The sequence below is a fragment of the Onychomys torridus genome, chromosome 11 (genome assembly GCF_903995425.1).
Source record: "Onychomys torridus chromosome 11, mOncTor1.1, whole genome shotgun sequence".
Taxonomy (NCBI): domain Eukaryota; kingdom Metazoa; phylum Chordata; class Mammalia; order Rodentia; family Cricetidae; genus Onychomys; species Onychomys torridus.
The window spans coordinates 18,363,204-18,385,849 of NC_050453.1; the positions used below are offsets into that span (position 1 = coordinate 18,363,204).

Here is a 22,646-nt window from a genome sequence, read left to right on the forward strand (position 1 = left end):
TTTATCTAATAGATTTTTTTTCTTTTACAATGCAGTTTTGGTTTTTAGTTGCTATTCTCTTCAAAATGAAGCCCTCTTTTTCTGTACTCCTACCCTTCTGGCTGAAAACCAGGTATTTAAACAAAAATAAAGGATTGCCAGTTCTGCCAGCTGGGGATGAGAACCCGGCTGGTGAAATGTGGGTTCAGAAGGCAGTTAATCCAGCTTTTATGCTTTTTATGGCTTTATGAAAAAGGAGGTTAAAGACCACACTTGGCTCCTTTTCATGTCTGCCACTGTGTTGTTGCTGGTGTAGGAATCCAGTTACAGATTAGTTAGATCTTTGTTTTATTTGTCATTGGGTGAAATCCTGTATCAGTTAGATAATGGTTCAGAAAACAGTGTACTCCACTAATGAGGTTTGAGATGTCACTTCCTTTAAAAGGTACATAGTGTATTTCCTTTAAGAAATAAAAAATTCCTTATGCTTCTTTGCTATTTTTTGTATTCTGTTTGCCCCATGTTATTTACTCGCATACATAAAGTGTGACTGTTTTGTCTATTAAAAAAACTAAAGTTTCTCTTTTAGAAAATATTTTCTTTAGTTACAATAACTGGTCTTTTGATCTTAAGTTACAGATGATTTTCTTGGTTTCATTGACAATAAAGCAACTATATGGTTGAGTTTTTAAAATTCTGTCCTTCATCTTTAAATACTTCTGCTCAAGTGCCTTTTGAGGAGGTAACTTTAATGTGACTGTCAGAAATACCCATAATTCAATAAAGCATTTTATTAATCTAAAATAAGAATTTTTTAGTTGATGAAATTCATATTCTAGACCAGATTTTCTCAAAGCTTTGTAAAGCGTCGGATAAACTGAAGTTTAATATTAATACAAATGTAGTTATCTAAGTAAAGTGCTGGACATTGTCTCTAGATGATGAATAGTCCATTGGGCAAGACTCACATTTTCAGTTGTGTTTATAACATAGTGGTAGAACACTTGCCTACCATGTACAAGGCCTTGGGCTCTCTAGCTGCACTTGCATGCTGGGGTCAGCACTCATAATAAATTGCTGTGTTTGGATTTGAAGAGATTGTTCTAATGTAACCAAAGTGATATATTTATGCCATAACTAACTAAATTGTCTTTGTATCTGATATATTTTGAGATATATATGTGAACATATGCCACAAAGAGTCCATAGCTTCTCCCTCTCCTCTCTTTTCCTCTCCTTCCTCCTCTCCTCCACCCATTTAACCTCCTCCCCCTACCTTCCCCAGGGTTTCTCTGTGAAGCCCTAGCTCTCCTGGAACTTACTCTGTATACCAGGCTGGTCCTGAACTCAGATCCACTGCCTCTGCCTCCTGAGTGCGATTCCACTACACCTGGCTAAAGTTCGTTGCTTCTGAGGTTTCAGATAAAAATACATAATATTTCAAAATAATAAATACTGATATTCATTTCATTCATTATTTTCTGAAAGATTTTAAACATAAATAAGGAAGGGCTCTCAAAAGTTGTCTTATTTATTATTTTACTGCCATACTCTATACTGATCATTCTTTAAATTAAATTGTTTGATGTTTTCATCTTTCAGTGTTTGATTTGTATTATTGCACTTTTAAAAAAATTAATGTTGTGTGTATAAGTGTTTTGCCTCTCTTATGTGTGTGCATCATCATGGGCACCAGGTGCCCACAGAGGTCAGAGAAGGATGTCTGCTCACTTTACACTGGAGTTAGAGATGATTATAAACCACCATGTGGGTTTTGAGGATGGGACCTAGCTCTTATAGGTACTCTTAGCCACTGAGACGGCTTTCTAGGCCTGATTTCTTTCTTGTTTTAAACTTCCTTCTCAAAGTAAAATGTGTAATGCACAGTATGTGATCTGTGACCAGCATGGCCTAAGTTTAAGTTGTTGGAGGGACTCAGGATGTGAAATGCAGCAGACCTGAAAGAGAATAAGCAAACATACTAGCTGATGCTTTCATTTGATTACATAGATAGAGATGTACCTCAGACTCACTTAACAAAAGTTTCATGACTTTTGCTTTTTTGTACATTGAGTGTTTCTGAATAAATGTTGTTTCATATAAGTAATTGAAGTTGTATTCATTTTTATATAAAATTTACTTCTTTTGAATAATGCTTTAACCATTAATGTACATGGGCTGGGCATGGCACTCCAGAAGCAGACAGACAGACTTCTATGAATTTGAGACAAGATCAGTTTACATAGCAAGTTCTAGACCAGCCAAGGCCATATAGTGAGGGTGTTTCATTATATTATAATAATAATAATAATAGTAGTAGTAGTAGTAGTAGTAGTAATAGTAGCAGTAGTAGTAATAGTAATAATGCATTTTGCTGGTTTCATTTCTAGGTATTAGAAGATAATGACTATGGCCGAGCGGTAGACTGGTGGGGCCTGGGTGTTGTCATGTATGAAATGATGTGTGGGAGGTTGCCTTTCTACAACCAGGATCATGAGAAACTCTTTGAACTAATACTAATGGAAGACATTAAATTTCCTCGAACACTCTCTTCAGATGCAAAATCATTGCTTTCAGGGCTCTTGATAAAGGATCCAAATAAACGGTAAGCCTTAATAACAAACAACTCATAAGTTGCTGATGAATTTGGTTAGAATTCATGAAGTATAATAGACTGCAGGAAGCATTGTATTTGGTGTAGACATTTTCCCACTGAGAGACTGACTTATTTTTAAGGGCATAATATAAAAGTTTAAAAACATATCAACTCTTTCCTAACTTAAAAGTATTATACAAACTTTCCAAATAAGGACATTTGAGAAATTCTGTATATTTGTATATTATGAATGAACAATGTCTTAATTGATCTTGTAGGCATTGGGATGTTCCCTTTTCTTCTCTCAGTCTCTAGGGCTTTACATTTCTACTGACTCACATAACGGAAAGAAAAGGCTTATTTCTGCTTTCCTCTCCCCCTACTATCTAGGTTAACATTTCTATTTTATGTTATGTAATTTTTTCCAGATATGGCTGAAAAATTGATTGTAAAAGCAAGACACTATAATTTTGTTTTTACAGATTTTTTTTTGATTATGAGCTAAACTCTTCTATAGCCTTTACTGCTCAGTCACTGTATTTTGTCCATTTGTGTATTAATTCACAGTACACTCACTAGTTATATGTGAAATAATTTGTTTATAAAATGCCCATAACTTGAGATAATGTGTATATCTTCTCCCTTTTCCCATAATGTATGTTGTGTGTGTGTGTGTGAGAGAGAGAGAGAGACTGAGACTCTCCTCTCCCCATAAGTATCAGAACTTCCTCAAAAGTTCATTAAACTCTAGGCATCTAGAGGATAGGTGACTTCATGTTTTTGGTCATCCAGAACACCACGTAATGTCTTGTTACAGTGTTTTATGATTCATGCTTAACACATATTTGAGAGACTTTTAATGAGTGAAAGAAGTATGTGAATTCTTAGTACTTGATCTTTGTCTACTTTAGCAGAGATTTTTCACTGTAGGTATCTAATTTTTAAATTTATAAGAATGTGGGGCTGGAGAGATGGTATAAGTGGTTAAGTGACTTGCTGCTGTGGCAGAGGATCCAGGTTCTGTTCCCAGCACCTACATAATGGTTCACAACCATCTGTAACATCACTTCACAGACTCCAACACCCTTTTCTGACCTCCTGAGGTATGCCAGACAAGCACAGGATTCACAAACATGCATGCAGGCAAAACACTCATACACATAAAGTAAAGAATAAATTTAAAAGTAAATAAATTTTTAAGAATACCATACTGCTTTCAGCAGAAATAATCAGATACAATAAAGAGTTTACAATCACTTTTTAAAGTTTATTTTAACTTTCTTTGATTCTTTGTGGATTTCACATCATGCATTCTGATCCCACTTATCTCCCTGTCCCCTCTCATCTGCTCTCTGCTCTTGTGACCTTCTTCCCAAAACAAAACCAAATTTAAAAGAAAAAACAAAAACAAACAAAAGAAAACAATTAGAGCGAGAGAAAAATATTGTTACGGAATCTGTAGTGTGGCTCATTGAGTCACAGTTTACCCTTTAGTCTGTTCATCTTTACTTGCAAGTGTTCATTGCCATGAGTCATTGGTCTCAAGGGCTCGGGCTTCTGTTATGCCATTGATAATGGGCTCTCACTGGGCTCTCTTGGATATTGTGTTGTCCTGTGTCATGGGGATCCTGCTGTTTTGGATCTGTAGATTCTTCCCTTTCACATGCTCCAGCAGTTCATAGATGAGGTGGATGTTGAGGTAGGCAAACTCAGCCCTAGTTCTGGGCCTGAATGGTAGCTGGATTGGTCAGCTTGTCAGGATTTCCCCATCGTCACCACCTGGGCCAGCTCTCCAGCACTGCCTAGGGTAGGTCACCCATTGTAGCCTGCAGCAAGGAGTGGGGCCAGTTCTCGTGCTCTCAGGCTCTTAGATCCAGCTCACCCACACTCAAACCATGAGGGCCAACTCTACTGTTTCCCCAGATGAGGTACAGGGCCTTCTCTCCTGATGGCTGTGGGGAGCATATTGGGATGGTAAGTTTAGCTGTCCTGCTCTGATGTCCTCTAGGTTGGCTTACCTGTGTCACTGACCACAGGGTCAGCTCTAATGTGCTGCCCAGATGGGTGCAGAGCCTGCCCTCTGGTGTGCTACAGCTGGTGAGAGTCAGGGTCAGCTCTCCTACTCTTGTGATCCTGGACCAGCTCTCTCACCTGCTCAGGTGCTAATGTTGGTGTCTGAGGGCTATGTTACTGCAGAGGCCATACTGATCTGGGTGGCTTGTGCGGCCACGAGGACCATTGTGACTTCGGAGCCTAAACTGCCCCTCAGGAGAGCTCCTCCTTGCACTAGGGAAAGATGGCCCTACCCCTCACCACAGGTGTACACCTCACTTAAGCAACACACCAGAGCTGACCCTGTGGTCAGAGCTGGACACCCCCACTCCTGTCTGCCATGTGGAGGTATGGGTGAGGGAAAGATGCCCTCTCCCAAGACTCTGTTTTGTGAAAACCAAAGACCATATTGAATGATCTTAGTGACTGAGATGTTTCCTTAGACTTCTTTTTGTTTGTTTATTTTTTGTTTTTGTTTTTTGAGACAGGGTTTCTCTGTGTAGCTTTGGAGCCTTTCCTGGAACTCAATCTGTAGCCCAGGCTGGCTTCGAACTCAGAGAGATCCACCTGCCTCTGCCTCCTGAGTGCTGGGATTAAAGGCGTGCGCTACTACCACCTGGCTTCCTTAGACTTCTAAACTGGTTTTTGTTGTTGTTGTTGTTGTTTTGTTTGTTTTTTCCTTTTTTCTCCTCTGGGTACTTTCCTGGGACTTAGTTTGCTTTTTTAGGGGCCTTCCAGGATATATACTTATAAACATTTCATATACAGAAGGTAAGTGATTTTTTGTGGTCTCATTGAAAATTCATGCGGAACATGAATAGAAAACCAAATTTCCTGATGTGTGCTTAGTGTTTCTTATATTTCTTGTATACAGTACACCAACTTTTTCAGTATAGGTTTTGAGATGTATTACATTTATGGTGATTATTTCACAGTTAAGTAATGAGCAGAGTTTGCTGAAAGATTGTTTTTAAGCAGAGCTATGCCTACCATTTCATCCTTTTGGGTCAGGGAGAATTTATTTTTTGACTTGGTTTCAAGGGTAGTCAATTTTTATCCCATCTTTTCTGACTCTTCTAGATAACTTTGGTCATTCTTTGTTCTGTGGCTGTCTCTGTAAGTGGCTGGTAAAACAAAGTTTGTGTTTTTTGTGTACCACTAATTTATCTGCTATTGGCTCATTCCCATCATACATATAGCACATAGTAGTTACTTAGGAACTTTTGAATATATGTTAGATAAATTTTAAGACTATTAGGGCCCTGATACTAATTTTCTTCTCTCAAGCTTATAAAGCTTTTATATAATGTGGCAAGCGTCTGTACTGCTGCATCAAAGTCCTGAGGATGCAAAGATGAATACCATGAGCACATCTTTTTATAGATTTGTAGAATAACAAAGGGCACAGGCCTATGCTTGCATGAAGCGTGATCCTAATTAGTGTTCACAATGAAAGCCTGAAATCAGATAATGGAGGGTGAAAGCTGAAAGATCAGAGAAGCAGAGCAGCAGCCAATAGAAATTTCTTACCTCTCTGCATCCTCAGACCAAATTGGGGGGGGGGGAGGCTGAGATCCTGTCTCCACCTGCCTTATATTCCTGTCTTCACCTCCTGAATGCTGGGATTAAGGACTCCATTTTTCTTTAATCCAATCTCCTGTAGCCCAGGGTGGCCTTGAACTTCTGATCTTCCTGCTTCCTCCTCCCAAGTGCTGGGATTCAAGTGTGAGCCATCATTGCCTGTTCTCTGTGGTTAACTAGTGGCTGCTCCACCCTCTGATCTCCAGGCAAGATGTATTTGTCAGAACACAAACAAAATATCATGTAACACTTGGATATTCTTAGGCCCAACTATGTGCAATTGCTCTTGAGATCATTAACTCAGCCTAAGAGGCTGTGAGCTCCAGGCCTCATCTGCATGTAAATACGGCTAGGCTTGCATGAGAACACAGCATTGGAAAAGTTCAGTGACTAGACTGTGGGGTATGAGCGGAGCTCCAGTAAAAGATGAAACAGTGTACTAGATTGTAAGGATCTTACGTTTCTTAGGAAGCAATCTTTATTCAGGGAAGGATGAGAAACCAGAAGAATTTTTTAAAGAAAGAGATGGTATAATGAGGTGTGTGTGATGAGAAGGTGGCCCTGGCAGGTGTGGTGTGGTCTGGTTGGAAAAGCAAAGGGCAGGAATGCAGAGCACTGTACAAAGCCTGTACAGCAGATGCGTCACTTAGGATGCCGAGGCAAGAGGATTTCAAGTTTAAAGCCGGCCTGAGCTACATAGGGAGATCATATTATAAAAACAATTGACAAAATTTCTAGATAAAGTAGATTCTTTTTGAAGCAGAGGGTTTTTTTTTTTAATAAAATAAAAAACTAGCAAGGAGTACAGTTTTGAATAAATAGAAACGGTAAGGGAGTTGGGGTGGGGTCCTAGAAGTGCCCAGTTAGGGTGATGAATTTGAGGAGTAGAAAGGCAGAGGCTGCAATGGTGGATGCTGAGAGTAACTTTACATCTACCAAGTCTGAGATTTCCTTGGCAAACTAAGATGGAAATGTCAAATTAAGCCTCTGGAAGAAATGCAACCAGTGCTTAAAAGAGTCCCAGCAGCCAGCTGTGATTTGGGTGGCCACTGACATCTGGAAGATCCCTAGAGGTGGGCAAGTAGCATAGGAAGGAAAAGGGGAGGAAGAGGAGGGACTGGGACAGAAACCTGGGAAATGATCAGTTTACCTCTCAGAAGCAGATAAGCCAGCAACAGCCCCCAGGAGGCTTTGAACACAGTCAGTACTGAAATTTCTTTTTAATTCAGCCACTTTAAGTGATGCCTGAATTTTTCTAATATTCTTTACTGAATTGCTGTGAGTTCTCCCAAAGGATTAACCATTGTTGGGCTTTTTATTTTTTCAACATAATATTTTTATTAATTACTATTTGGGAATTTCACATCTTGCATCCTGGTCACACTCACTTCCCAATCCTCTCAAGTCTGCCTGCCTGCCCTTGTGACCTCCTTCCCAAAAAAGAAGAGGAAAAGGAAGAAGAAGAAAAAGAACTACCATATGTTCAATTTGTGTTACGCATATACTCACTGGAGCATGGTCCAACTCCCATTGGCCAGCCCCTTAGAGAAAACTGAGTCCTTTCCACCTGCACCCCCACCAGAAGCGTATTCTCTTTACTGTGTGACCCTCCTGTGTGTCTTTCCTTTATATCCTTCAGCACAGCTTACATGAAGATCATCACATCATGCTGGGTATAAGATTATAGGAGGGCTGGAGAGATGGCTCAGAGGTTAAGAGCACCGACTGCTCTTCCAGAGGTCCTGAGTTCAATTCCCAGCACCCACATGGTGGCTCACAACCATCTGTAATGAGATCTGGTGCCCTCTTCTGTATACATAATAAATAAATAAATCCTTAAAAAAAAAAAAAGACTATAGGAAATGGGAATTCTATGATGTTCCTCATAGAACACATGGGAGCTAAAGGTTTATTTTGGTGTTCTGATGTTGAAATGTAATGGTCTTAGGCATGAATGAGTTCAAAGCATCAATTCAAAGCATATTTTGACACCATTTTGAACTCTTTAAATTATATATTAGGGAGCCATTGACATTGAAATGTTTGACAGCTTCACACTTTGAAGAAACTTATACTAATTGATTTCAGCTTCTAAGATGAAATCTACAACTGCAATCTCAGATTGCATAGCATTCACGAGCACTCTTTTGTGTATTTTGACAAACATGCTAGCTATGTTCTAAGACAATTATTGCAAAAGAACTGAGGCTTTATACAAAAATGAGTAAATCCAGATTGTTTTTTAACTTGTAGAATGGCTGCTTCTCTACTTCATGTACTTTCTCAAGTACATATAAAATGTAAAGAATATTGTAAACTATAAACAAACTATAAACTATAAGAAAATAGAGTTCTGCTTTTTTACGCAAACTGCTTTGATTTATACTTTGAAATATTCAAATCCTTTGAGAAATAAATATTTTGCTATTTTGATTTTTCTTGTTCCTTAAGCCAAGCTTAGAATGACTTGTTAACCCAGTACTGATTTCTGCCTCCCAGGGGAGACAGCATAACTGGAAAAACAGTGAGTGTAGAGATCAGATGCTAAATCTTAAATAATTGCAAATCACCAGACTGAAGGCTCCAGATAAGAACTCTGCGATCATGTTATACAATCTAATGTCCACCTCTGAGTGGAATATATTTAAAGAATTCTCTGTAGGTCCTAGGGCAGCCTTTCTTGGGTTTCACACCAAAGCTACTCATGTGTCTACTAGTTACATCAGGTTTCACTTGACGAGTTAGGTCCTTCTCAGACATGGAGCCCTTACCTCTGATAACACAGCTCAGGGACAGTTAGTCTGTCCTTATTTTCCCTAACTGTTTAGTTGTTGTTTTTCCTCTATTTAGTGGTGTGTTAATGTTAGTATGTACAGATCACCAGAACTAGCTATAATTTCCAGGGTTGTCGTAAGCTGTGCCTGTTATTCAATAATCATTGATTTCTTTAAAAATCAAATATGCAAATTAAATCAAGAATAGTGAAAGCAAAGTACTAAGTCATACTAATCACTCTAATGATTTTGTTCCATAGTATTCTTGTCTTGTTTCTGAGGTTGTGTTTATGTGGAGACAATAGATAGTGATTTGATTTTCTACTACAGTGTTTTAAAATTGGCCATGGGGGTAGCATTTCTGCTTCAAAAACTGACCAGTCCTCCAAGTCAGGGTTTGTTCCTTTGATTCTGTGGAGCTAAGAAAGTGGTGAAGAAGAGGTTAACAGTACAGACTCGGTTGCAGAGCTTTTGTTCTGTGACATTGTGAATGCCAGGAGAGGAGAGTCTGTGCTCTGCCCTGTGGAGACTTTCACATCAGCCAGTACTCACTGACAGAAGTCACATTTGCAGTTTCCATGGCCCTGTCTTCTCTGGCTTTAACATGAACAAATGGAACAGTACCCGTGATAGAACTAATTAGAAAACATACTCATTTATAGTTGAATTTGGAATTGAACAAAAATGGAAAATTTTCTCTGATATTTTGTGGCTGATTGATAATGGAAACGTTCTATACCTTTTCTTTGTATTTATAATTCACATAATTTACACTTCACATCCTTTATAATAGTAAAAATCATAATGAACTCATACACATATATGTGTCTATACATGATTAAGTACTAAGAAAGTTTGCTGTGTTAATTCCAAACTCCAGTGTGGAAAATTCCTTTACCTTCTTTTTCTCTTTCTTCTCTTGTGTATTTATTTTCTGTTTTCCTTCTTATCCCTCCTTTCCATTCTTATTTTTTCATGTATGTTTATTTTTAATGAAGAGGTACTAAATTAAACCATAGAAACTAGAAAATACTTGATTTTTTTTTCCCTATCAGGTCACATATTATTTAAATAAAAATAACTTTAAAACTTGGGGTGTATTTTTAACTTCTATTTTTATATTCTGAATTGCATAGCAAATTGGCCTGTAAGGATATTTCATAGATAACATTATTGTTTCTGCAATTCTTTTGAGTTATGAAAGCAATCTGAGTTTTTATTTGCAACAGTGCTCTCCAGAGGTAGTTTTCTTGTTGTTCTTTTTGAGACATGGTCTCAGTCTCTCTTTGTAGCGTTGGCTGTTCTGGAACTCACTATGTAGACCAGGCTGGCCTTCTCAAACTCAGATCTGTCTCAGCTTCTCCAGTATTGGAATTTACTCTACCAGGACCACAGATATTTCTCTAACCAATTGTTTACTTCAGGATTTACATTAACAAAGGAACATTTTGACTCAGTTACACAGAAGGGGACAGTTATTATGGTTTCCCTTTCTTGTAACTGGTGCCCCCCATGTATTTCTAAATCTTGTAGCCCCAGAGGGGCTGTATTATCTATCTGTCCTTGAGAGTGGGAGCACTGTCCCTTCCCTCCTCTCTAGACGTGCTTGCCTCTGCAGGGCTCTCTCCAAAGCCTTTGTCTTTTACCTCGCTCTAAGGGTGGGTGGTTCTTATTTAGTAGTATGTTTGGAAATTTGGGGTACTAAAGTTTTTAAATTTTTATAGCTATGCATTTAAAAATTACAGCACAATAAATTTTATCTGCCCAAAAGTTTTTATTGTGTGGCATATGTCAGTGTTATCCTTTCATTAAATTGTATTTCTATACTCACAGCCTTGGTGGAGGGCCAGATGATGCAAAAGAAATCATGAGGCACAGTTTCTTCTCTGGAGTAAACTGGCAAGATGTCTACGACAAAAAGGTAAGATGTCTCTGTGTACTGTACACAGCAGAAATTTATGGGAATGGACTTTAATGATGCAATGATACTTTCTATTTTACTTTGTGTTTAAATGATGACAAAACTTCTTAGCGCAAATTTTTATTTATAATTTTGTGCATCTTGAAACTCTTCTCAAGATTGTCAAAGAGTTTATCTTCTCTTCATAATACTTTATTCAGCTTTATTTCTTCCAGTTGAAAAAAAAAGACACCTGACGTTTGTTTGTTTTTTTTCATTTAGATAAGCCAAAAAAAAGAAATAATAATAATTTATAAAAAATGCCTTTATGTCTTTAATTCAAAACATTTCACATTCAAATATATAAATCCTTATTTTTAAAACAGTTTGCAGAAAAAACAGTTTTTGTATTTAACAAAGTAATGTTTTATGGTCTTATTTGTATCCTTTCTGTTGCTTGTAACTTAACTATTTCCCACAGAAATGATTGCTACCAATTACGTATCTTTATTTTTATTGTCATGTTCATTTTCCTGTTGGCTTTTGCTCATTCTTTGAGACTGTGTGTCACACATCTCAGGCGTTCGTGGAGCTGCTGTGCATTCTGGCCCTGCCCTCAGCCACAGTGGCTTTCTAGTCTGGCCCTCACAGTGCTTGGCTCCAGATGTACAGCCCATGCCTGCCTCTACCAGTTTTAGTATTTCCTTTGCCTTCAGATATTGTTAATACAGACACTGACTTTAATTTTTAAATGCTTCCATCAATTTTTTTTTTTTGGTGAGTGTGTGTGTGTGTGTGTGTGTGTGTGTGTGTGTGTGTGTGTGTGTTGGTGGTGGTGGTGGTGGTGGTGGTGGTGGGGGTGGTGGTGGTGGTGGTGGTGGTGGTGGTGGTGGGGGTGGTGGGAGGAGGTTGAAGTCAGATGGCAGATATGTTCTTGCACTGAGCCTGGAGCTCACTGATGAGGCTGGCCTGGCTGGATTGAGCTCCAGGGATCTGTGTCCCTCTATCCCTCAGCTGTGGGGTGTCACTGTGTGCTACTGTAGCTAGCTTTTTACATGGGTGCCGGAACTCTGAACTCACGCTCTCATGCTTGTGTGCCAGTTCCCTTACCTAATGAGTTCTCTCTCTAGCTCTTTACATAAAATTTTAATGTGAAATTTGGATGTTAGTAATTTATTGGATATCTTATCTCTTATTTTGTCTAATACAGCCATTTCTGGATTTATTTTTTATCTGAAACATTTGTTTTGTGCTAAATACTTTCCTCTTTGAGCCCCATAAAAGGATGACAATATAGATCACATGGGAAATGATTGGTATTTCCATTTTATGTCTCATTGTTGGCAGTGGGAAATTTGGTGATTTTCTTTCCTTTTCTGTATCCTAATGGTTGTCCATTAAAACAGTTTGCTCATATCTTCACTTCAACAAAGCTCACGTGTTTTGAATTCCTAATTTATGAAGGCACATGCATGTACTAGGTCTTTCACAGCCTCTATGAAACTCATGAGCATTCTGAATGATGTGAATGTTTATTGACTTGATGCAGACAGTTGCATCCACTTCACATCCTAGATAATGATCCTTATGAGATACACATGTACTACGAAAGCCTCTGTGCACTATGCTCTTGTCTCATCATGTCCACACTACAGAAGAACTGGATAAAATAAATGCATGGTCAGGTGTAAGCACCCTCACTTAATGCTTGAAGGGCAACTGATTTGGCCGTGAGGAATGAAATCAGGTCAGGTTGGAGGAGCTACAGCACAACTGAGGCTGTGACAACTTTATTGAGAGCACTCAGACATTTTATACCTTTGTTAGAAACAGAAGATAAGGGCAGTTGTCTGGATCAATACAGTTGCAGTTGCCAAGATACAGTGACATTTGCAAGTCATTATGCAAGATTAATGTCTAAGACCAATTGTCCTGTCAAGTTTCCATGCTTCCTTGACTACTAAGGGAACATACAGAGAGACAAAGCAGCCTGAATGCTTCACTGCCTGAGAGTGTGCATCAGACTCTCAGGAACTGGAAGGCACATTGTGCTCCCAGCTCCATGGACTCTGAAAAACCTATGATACATGCTTGTCAAGGCAGCTACATGGTTCCCTGCAGTCAGAGACTTTCTTTGGAATATAAAACAATAAACTGCAACTTAATACCATCCCTTGAATATACCCTCTCCATGAAGTACTCTTTCCCAAAACAAGAGAGCGTGTGTGGTTCAGTGGCAGGACTCTTGCTTAGCATGTGTAAGGGCGTGCACTGCATCCCAGTACCAAACGTGCAAAATAAATAAAAGTTACTAAAACTAGAAAGAAGGAAGGCAGCATTTCTCTAAGAGGCAGTGGTCAGGATGCATTGTGGCTCTGCTAACTGACAGGAAGAACTTCTCAGTCCTGTGAAGAAACTTCTGTCTGGAGAATGGCATTCCTTAGCAGTGGTCAGAGGGTCACATTAAATGGCTGTTGATGATACCAGAGAAAGCTTTAGAACCCAAGCAGTGTGTCTATGAAGGAACACCTTTTCTGTCTACTGGGAAACATATATTCAGACTAAAGATGGTCCTATGACTAATATAATCAGATACCCTTCTTATGAGGATAGAAATTTGATAAGAATAGAAGCTACCAAGATGTAACTTTATGAAATTTATGTAAAGAAATTATTTTAAGTGTAAAGCATGTTACAAGAAATACAAGCACAAAAATGTCAGTTTCTTTAAACAGTAGATTTACTGTTGACTCATACCTCCTCTAGGTGTCCAGCTTGTCAGGTGGACAGCTGGTGTTTTCAGACAGCCTCCTATACTCAGGAATAACCTTACCACAGCACCCTTCAGTGTTGTATCTCTGGGTTCATATAGGACAAATAATAAGAAACCCACTTTCAGATCTTCTGATAGCAGTAGCAATTTTAATGAAGTTAGTAAGAAGTCGGGTGTTTTGTAAATAGGAATCATGAAATAAACTAAAATTGAAAAGTTTTGTCTTTAAAATGTGTAGTGCATTGGACTAGTAAGATGGCTCAATGGGTAAAAGGCATTGTCCTCAAGCCTCCTGACCCCAGTTCTGTCCCCATGACACACATGGTAGAAAGAGGTAACCTTCTCCTGCAAGTTGTCGCCTGACCTTCCCATGTGACCTGTGCCACATGCAGACCCTGTACACACACTCAAATACATAAATAAATACAATATAAACTAAAGTGTGTACCTTATGCATAATTAGGTATTTTGTATCTAATTTGGATACTTTGTTACTTACTAGTAAACTGTGTGTTTATTATTTCTTCTCCTTTTTGGGGTGGGGGGGTTTGGTTTTTCGAGACAGGGTTTCTCTGTGTAGCTTTGCACCTTGGAGACCAGGCTGGCCTCGAACTCACAGAGATCTGCCTGCCTCGGCCTCCCAAGTGCTGGGATTAAAGGTGTGCGCCACCACCGCCCAGCTTATTATTTCATATATTAGTCCACAATTAATGCCCAGTTTTCTAATTAAAATTTCTTTTGAAACAGAGTCTCACTGTGTATCTCTTGTGTAACGTAGAACTGATGATGGTAACCAGGGTGGCTGAAACTCACAAAGAACTGCCTTTTTCTACCCCTTTCTAAATGTTTGGACAGAGTAGAGATGACATATTTAGTGTCTTAAAGCCAGGTCTAAATCATTCTCTTCAAAGGCTAGAAAGTGAGCTAACTGTAGCATGGTAGCCCCTGGGGAAAAGGTTGGAGGAGCTGGTCCTCTGCTCTGGGAGTGCATCTTGCTTCCTTTGCAGACAGGGACAATCGGCTTGAGCTTAAGCTGGGAGATTTATCTGGCAGGTGTTTGCTGGTCTAACCTGGTCTGCATACTCTTCCCTGCTGTCTGCCCGGGTCTTTCTGTGTAGCCTGTCTTGCCCCCAACCAGCTCCCTTCTTCCTTGGATCACAGTATGCACCATTAACTAGTCCAGCCTCAGATTTAATTACATTTAATTATTTTAACATTTTTCGATTTACTTATTTTATGTATATGAGTGTTTTGCCTGCACCTGTAAGTACTCACTGTGCGTGTGTGTGTGTTTGTGTAGTGTCCATGAGTGTGTAGTTTTCATCGAGGTTATTAGATTGTAGATGGTGGTGAGCTGCCGTGTGTATTCTGGAGCCTGGAGACCAAACTCCAGTCCTCTGCAGAAGAGCAGGTACTCTTCACCGTGAGCCTCATTCCAACCCCCAGCCTCAGATTTTAAAAGAATCCAATTAGTTTAGATTTTACTGATTTTTCTCTATTGTGGGTTTGTTTCTGATTTTATTTATTTGTTGTGTGTGTGTCTCTGTGTCTGTGTGTCTGTGTATATGTTTTGGGGCTTGAACCCAAGGCCTTACATATGCTAGAGAAGTGTGCTGCCACTGTGCTACATCACTAACACCATTTGATTATTTCATCATTTTGCTGCATTCAAGTTGACTTTGCTAGTTTCCTTAGGTTAGAGCCATGATTGTTGCTTTTGAGAACTTTTTTTGTTGCTAATGTATGTACTTAATTAAGCACAAAATTTTTCTCTAGGCCAACGGTTCTGAACCCTTTGGGGGTTGACGACCCTTTCACATAGGTTGCCTAAGACCATTGGAAAACACAGATATTTATGTTATGACTCATAACACTAGCAAAATTACAGATATGAAGTAGCAATGAAATAATGTTATGGTTGTAAGGAACTGTGTGAAAGGGTTGCAGCCTAGGGAGGTTGAGAGACAGTGTTCTGGGACTTTTAGGTCTGGTGTTTTGTTTTATTTTTTTAGTACATTTTCATTTAGAAATGTTTTAAATATTTTATTTATATAACATGTAGAAGAGAAAAAAAAAAAAAACAGCTATATATTAGGGGGTAAGGAAGAACCAAATTGCTGTTCTAACTATAGACTATGGCTTTGAGTCTGGTTCATTACTTTTTGTGTGACATTTTCCATAACACAGTTGAAAAATTTAAAAAAATTACATTATCAGGGATAGAGCAGGGAGGAGAAGAAGAGAGCACAGACTCTGCTCTAACTCTGTAGCGCGTTTTACTGAGATGCTTCTGTGGCTGTGGGACACATGTTCTGTTAAGTAGCAGATGGCGCGGTTCATGGCGGCGGCGCTCTTCCCGGGACTGCTGCTCTCTGTTCCTGACAAGCAGTTGCGGACATCTTCAGCCCCGATTGTAAACATCTTTTTAAGTTCGAGTTTCTTTTTTGGTTTTGTTTATTTGTTATTTTTTTTTCAGTGATCCTCCTTAAACCCAGATCTCTCCACGTGCAAGGCCAGTGCTCTGCCACAGAGCTGCACTCGCAGCCCGTTATCTGGATTTTGAATTTGCACCGTCCACTCTCTATATATTTCAAATTAGGATTGCTGTGTCTTGTTGAATTAACCCACGGGATTATTATTTTTTTCTCTTAGTAAATATAAGTGTGTGTGTGTGTAATAAGTCTTTCCTCACCACTTTCCTCTTGTCTATTTAAATTTAAATAAGTAGATTCTGTTTTAACATGTAGTTTGTTGTTTTTTCTTACCAGATAACATGACTTAATGAAATGTAATGTATAGCTATCTTCATTTAATTCATTTATTGATAATAGTTGTCTGGCTGGTTTTTAGTTTCTTCCTTGCCTTTCTCTGCCTATCTCTTGTGATTGGTTGGGTATCTCTAGTCCCCTTTTGCCTCTGTTGTAAGCTGACTAGCCGTCTCTATCATTTCATTGTTGAAGGGGTGTCTAGACTCTGCAGTGTGTGTCTCGCCCCCGTCTGCATTTAGCTCGGACTGCACCACATTCAGCCAAAATCTTTCCTCTCTTCCTTTCTGTGCTGCCCTCGTCTGAGATCTGTTCTCTTTCATACAGTAAACATCACAGTAGATGATAATTATAATTTTTGCTTTATAGATAACTGTTCTGATGTTTGCGGTGTTAGGGAATAAACCCAAGATGCATGCTTGCTAGGTAAGCTCTTTACCATAGAGCTATACCACTGAACTCTGGAGAGTACTGCTTAAAAGTGGTTAAACATGCTGTAAATTCACCATTAACCATAGGTCCATGCATTTACCTGATGTGTTTCCTGTGAGTTTTTCTTAGCTTGCATTCTAATGTTGACTTTAGCTCTTCACTTTAGTCATTGACCTTTCTGGCATTGATAACATGCATAGAAAGGAAATATAATACTGAAAATAATGGAAATGTGACATTTAAGAAAAGGAGGAAGAACAATTTAGGGAAATATAAAACAGTAATAAGTGGCATGCCTGACTGGAGAGGTGCCATTAACATAATGCAGCTTAGTTCTCAACATTGTTGCACCTGTGCTTGGTGTAAGGAGATGACATGCAGTACAGGGACCTTTTCTAGATTTCTTGGTATAGCAGTAGGGAGAAGCATCTAGAAAAGAATCCCATTAAAGGTCTTTCTCAATGACTGTCTTACTTGGTGTTTTATTCCTGTGAGAAGACACTATGACCACTGTAACTTTTTTTTTTTTTCTGTTATCAGCTGGATACAGTATAAATTCTTATCCTAATACTGAAATGTTTGATTGAGGCTTGCCCAGTAATTGAGTAAACCCAAAACTTATTATAAGTCACAGTCATCCTAGGGTCCCCCCTGCTAGATAGCCTCCCTGGTTCTATGGTTTGCAGTCTGATTGTTCTTTGCTTTCTATGTAGAATCCACTTATGAGTGAGTACATACCATGTTTGTTCTTCTGGGTTGGGTTACCTCACTCAGGATGATATTTTCTAGTTCCATCCATTTGCCTGCAAATTTCATGCTGTCAATGTTTTTCTCTGCTGAGTAGTACTCCATTGTGTATATGTACCACATTTTCTTAATCCATTCTTCAGTTGACGGACATCAAGGTTGTTTCCAGGTTCTGGCTATTACAAATAGTGCTGCTATGAACATAGTTGAGCATGTATCTTTGTGGTATGGTTGAGCATTCCTTGGGTATATGCCCAAGAGTGGTATAACTGGGTCTTGAGGTAGATCGATTCCCAATTTTCTGAGAAACCGCCATACTGATTTCCACAGTGGTTGTACAAGTTTGCATTCCCACCAACAGTGGAGGAGTGTTCCCTTTGCTGTGCATCCTCTCCAACGTAGACTGTCATTATTGTTTTTGATCACAGCCATTCTGACAGGTGTAAGGTGGTTCTCAGAGTCCTTTTGATTTGCATTTCTCTGATGATTAAAGATGTTGAGCATTTCTTTAAATATCTTTCAGCCATTAGAGATTCTTGTTTTGAGAATTCGCTGTTTAGCTCTTTAGCCCATTTTTAAATTGGATTGTTCAGTATTTTGATGTCTAGTTTCTTAAGTTCTTTATATATTTTGGAGATCAGTCCTCTGTCAGATGTGGGGTTGTTGAAGATCTTTTCCCATTATATAGGCTGTCTTTTTGTCTTATTGACTGTGTCTTTTGCCCTACAAAAGCTTCTCAATTTCAAGAGGTCCCATTTACTAATTGTTGTGCTCAGTGTCTGTGCTACTGGTGTTATATTTAGGAAGTGATCTCCTGTGCCAATGTGTTCAAGGGTACTTCCTACTTTCTCTTCTATTAAGTTTAGTGTAACTGGATTTATGTTGAGGTCTTTGATCCACTTGGACTTGAGTTTTTGTCTGGTGACAGATATGGATCGATTTGTAATCTTTTACATATTGACATCCAGTTATGCCAGCACCATTTGTTGAAGATACTTTCTTTTCTTCCATTGTATAGTTTTGGCTTCTTTGTCAAAAATCAGGTGTTCATATGTGTGTGTATTAATGTCAGGGTCTTCAATTCGATTCCCTTGGTCCGTATGTCTGTTTTTATACCAGTACTGAGCTGTTTTTACTACTGTAGCTCTATAGTAGAACTTGACATTAGGGATGGTGATGCCTCCAGAGGTTGCTTTATTATACAGGATTTTTTTTTTTTTTAGTGATTGCATTGCATCTATAGATTGCTTTCTGTAAGACTGCCATTTTTACTATGTTAATCCTACCTACCCATGAACATGGGAGTCCTTCCATTTTCTGATATCTTCTTCAATTTCTTTCTTTAGAGACTTAAAGTTCTTATCAAAAAGGTCCTTTACTTGTTTAGTTAGTGTTATCCCAAGGTATTTTATGTTATTTGTGGCTATTTTAAAGGGTGATGTTTCTCTGACTTCTTTCTCAGCCCTTTTATCATTTGTGTATAGGAGGGCTACTGATTTTTTTTTTTTTTTTTGAGTTGATCTTGTATCCTGCCACTTTACTGAAGGAGTTTATCAGCTGTAGGAGTTCCCTGGTAGGATTTTTGTGGTCACTTATGTATACTCTCATATCATCTGCAAATAGTGAAAGTTTGACTTCTTCCTTTCCAATTTGTATCCCCTTTGATCTACTTTTCTTGTCTTATAGCTCTGGCTAGAGCTTCAAGTACTATATTGAATAAATATGGGGAGAGTGAACAGCCTTGTCTTGTTCCTGATTTTAGTGGAATCACTTTGAGTTTCTCTCTGTTTAATTTGATGGTGGCTGTTGGCTTGCTATAAATTGCCTTTATTATGTTTAGCTATTGTATTCCTGATCTCTCTAAGACCTCTATCATGAAGGAGTGTTGGATTTTTTTCAACATGCTTTTTCAGCATCTAATGACATGATCATGTGGGTTTCTTTCTTTCAATTTGTTTATATGGTATATTACATTGATAGATTTTCATATGTTGAAACATCCTTGCATCCCTGGAATGAAACCTACTTGGTCATGGTGGATAATTTTTTTGATGTGTTCTTGGATTTGGTTTGACAATATTTTGTTGAATATTTTTGCATCAATGTTCATGAAGGAGATTGGTCTGTAATTCTTTCTTTGTTGCATCTTTGTGTGTGGTTTGAGTATCAGGGTAATTGTATAATCATAAAAAGAGTTTGGTAATGTTCCTTCTGTTTCTATTGTGTGGAACAATTTGAAGAGTATTGGAATTAGTTCTTCTTTGAAAATCTGTTGGAATTCTGCACTGAAACCATCTGTTCCTGGGCTTTTTTTGTTTGGGAGACTTTTGATGACTGTTTCTATTTCTTTAGGGGTTATTGGTCTATTTAAATAGTTTATCTGGTCTTGATTTAACTTTGGTATGTGGTATCTATCCAGAAAATTGTCCATTTCTTCCAGAATTTCCAGTTTTGTGGAGTGCAGGTTTTTGAATTATGACCTGATGGTTCTGTGGATTTCTTCATTGTCTGTTGTTATGTCTCCCTTTTCATTTCTGATTTTGTTAATCTGGGTGCTCTCTCTTTGCCTTTTGGTTAATTTGGCTAGGGGTTTGTCTATCTTGTTGATTTTTTTTTTTCTCAAAGAACCAACTCTTTGTTTCTTTTTTTTTTTTTTTTATTCTCTTGGTTTCTATTTCATTGATTTCAGCTCTCAATTTGATTATTTCCTGGTGTCTATTTCTCCTAGGTGAGGTTTTTTTTCCTAGAGCTTTCAGTTGTGCTGTTAAGTCATTGGTCTGAGATTTCTCCATCTTCTTTATGTGTGCGTTCAGGGCCATGAGTTTTCCTCTTACTACTGCTTTCATTGTGTCCCTTAAGTTTGGGTATGTTGTACTTTCGTTTTCATTGAATTCTAGGAAATCTTTAATTTCTTTTTTGACCCACTGGTGTTTTAGGTTTTTGACCCACAGTTTCCAGGAGATTGTAGGCTTTTTATAATTTTTGTTGTTGTTGAAATCAACATTAAGGCATGGTGGTCCAATAAGATACAGGAGGTTAAAATTTTGTATCAGTTGAGATTTGCTTTGTGACCAAGCATGTGGTCATTTTTTTTGAGAAGGTTCCATGGGTTGCTGAGAAGAAGGTATATTCTTTTGTGTTAGGATGGAATGTTCTGTAGATGTCTGTTAAGTCCATTTGAGCCATAACATCTGTTAGGTCCTTTATTTCTTTGTTGAGTTTCAGTCTGGTAGATCTGTCTTTTGGTAAGAGTGGTGTGTTAAAATCTCCCACTACTAATGTGTGGGATTTGATGTGCGATTTAAGCTTTAGTAATGTTTCCTTTATGAATGTAGGTGCCTTTGTATTTGAGGCATAAATGTTCAGAATTGAGACTTCATCTTGGTGGATTTTTCCTGTGATGAATATGTAATGTCCATCCTAATCTCTTTTGATTGATTTTAGTTTGAAGTCTATTTTATTAGATATTAGGATAGCTACACCAGCTTGCTTGTTAGGTCCATTTGATTGGAAAGCCTTTTCCCAGTCCTTTACTCTGAGGTAGTGCTGTCTTTGAAGTTAAGGTATGTTTCTTGTATGCAGCAGAAGGATGGATCCTGTTTTCTTATCCATTCTGTTAGTCTGTGTCTTTTTATAGGTGAGTTGAGACCATTGATATTGATGGATATTAATGACCAGTGATTGTTAATTCCTGTTATTTTTTGTAGTAGTGTTGCATTTTCCTTTTTTTGGTATTTGTTGGTGGACCACTGTAACTCTTATAAAGAAAAACATTTAATTGGGGCCGACTTACAGTTTCAGAGGTTTAGTTCATTATCCTCATGTCAGGAAGCATGGTATCGTGCAGGCAGACAGAGTGCTAGCAAAGGAGCTGAGCGTTCTACATCTGGATCCTAAGGCAGTGGGAAGAGAATACCACACTGGGCATGGCTAGAGCATCTGAGACTTCAAAGCCCACCTCCAGCAATCCACATCTAGTCAAACAAGGTCCCATCTCCTAATAGTATGAGTACTCAAACACATGAGTCTGTGGGGGCCATTCCTATTCAAACCACCACAATGATATGTGTTAACTTGCCTTGGAGAATAGAATGAAGGCTTCAAGAGAGGAAAAGGAAGTGTAGATGCTATAGATAACTAAGACATAGGAACTGATTTTAGTCTAAAAGTATAAGTAGAAAGGTTCTTGCCACTTGAAGGGTGTTTAATTCAAGGAAAAATTGTCTAAGGAACCAACATTTGAGTATGAACAGCAAAGAATGTGAGTGTCTGGGGAATCAGAGTATTGAGTTGTAGGAAAGATTGCCTCTATAGAAAAAAAGGATGATAAAGTAGGTGGGAAATGAAGGTTTAAAATGGAGAACAAGGGGTTGGGGATTTGGCTTAGTGGCCCTGGGTTCAGTCCTCAGCTCCAGAAAATAATGAATGAATGAATGAATGAATAGATAAATAGATAAATAAATAAATAAAATGGAGAACAAGAATGCAGATGAGTGGTACTAAATATTGGGAAACATGCATGGTCAAGAATGGAGTTGGGCCGGACTGTGGTGGCGCACACCTTTAATTCCAGCACTTGGGAGGCAGGGGCAGGTGGATCTCTGTGAGTTTGAGGCCAGCCTGGGCTACAGATTGAGTTCTGTGGACATTTTAGATCCATACTGTAGTAGCCTATAATCTTGATCCTACTATTTTGATCATTTAGAACATTTTCTAAAAATACAGTGACTTTAAAGAAAGATCTGCTTCAAGTATAATGCATTTGTTGGGAAAATATATTGTTTATACTTTAATAATGTGGTTGTTATTGAATTAGCACATAAGAGCTAACTAATTTATAATTAGGTGATTCTGATTTGCTAGTAATTACCATTTGTAAAGGGAGGTTTACTGTGCTAACTGATAGAAGACTGTTTTGAAAGAGGTGCCTAGAGAAAACAAAGATGGAGTGATACTATTGGCTTAAGGCCAAAATGAAAAAAGATCATGGAGTTGTTATGTACTAGGGTGACCATAACAAAATATCACAGACTAGGAGGTTGTTTTT

General features: G+C 38.4%; 1 protein-coding gene across 2 annotated transcripts in view; it reads left to right on the top strand.

The window, feature by feature from the left end:
• Positions 1 to 22,646, top strand: part of Akt3 (AKT serine/threonine kinase 3) — a 255,291-nt gene that overhangs the window by 221,129 nt on the left and 11,516 nt on the right. For both annotated transcript variants that reach the window (XM_036201762.1, XM_036201763.1), the window contains exons 11-12: positions 2,370 to 2,584; positions 10,816 to 10,903. In XM_036201762.1, the coding sequence (XP_036057655.1) occupies positions 2,370 to 2,584; positions 10,816 to 10,903 (303 nt within the window). The remainder of the gene's footprint in view (positions 1 to 2,369; positions 2,585 to 10,815; positions 10,904 to 22,646) is intronic.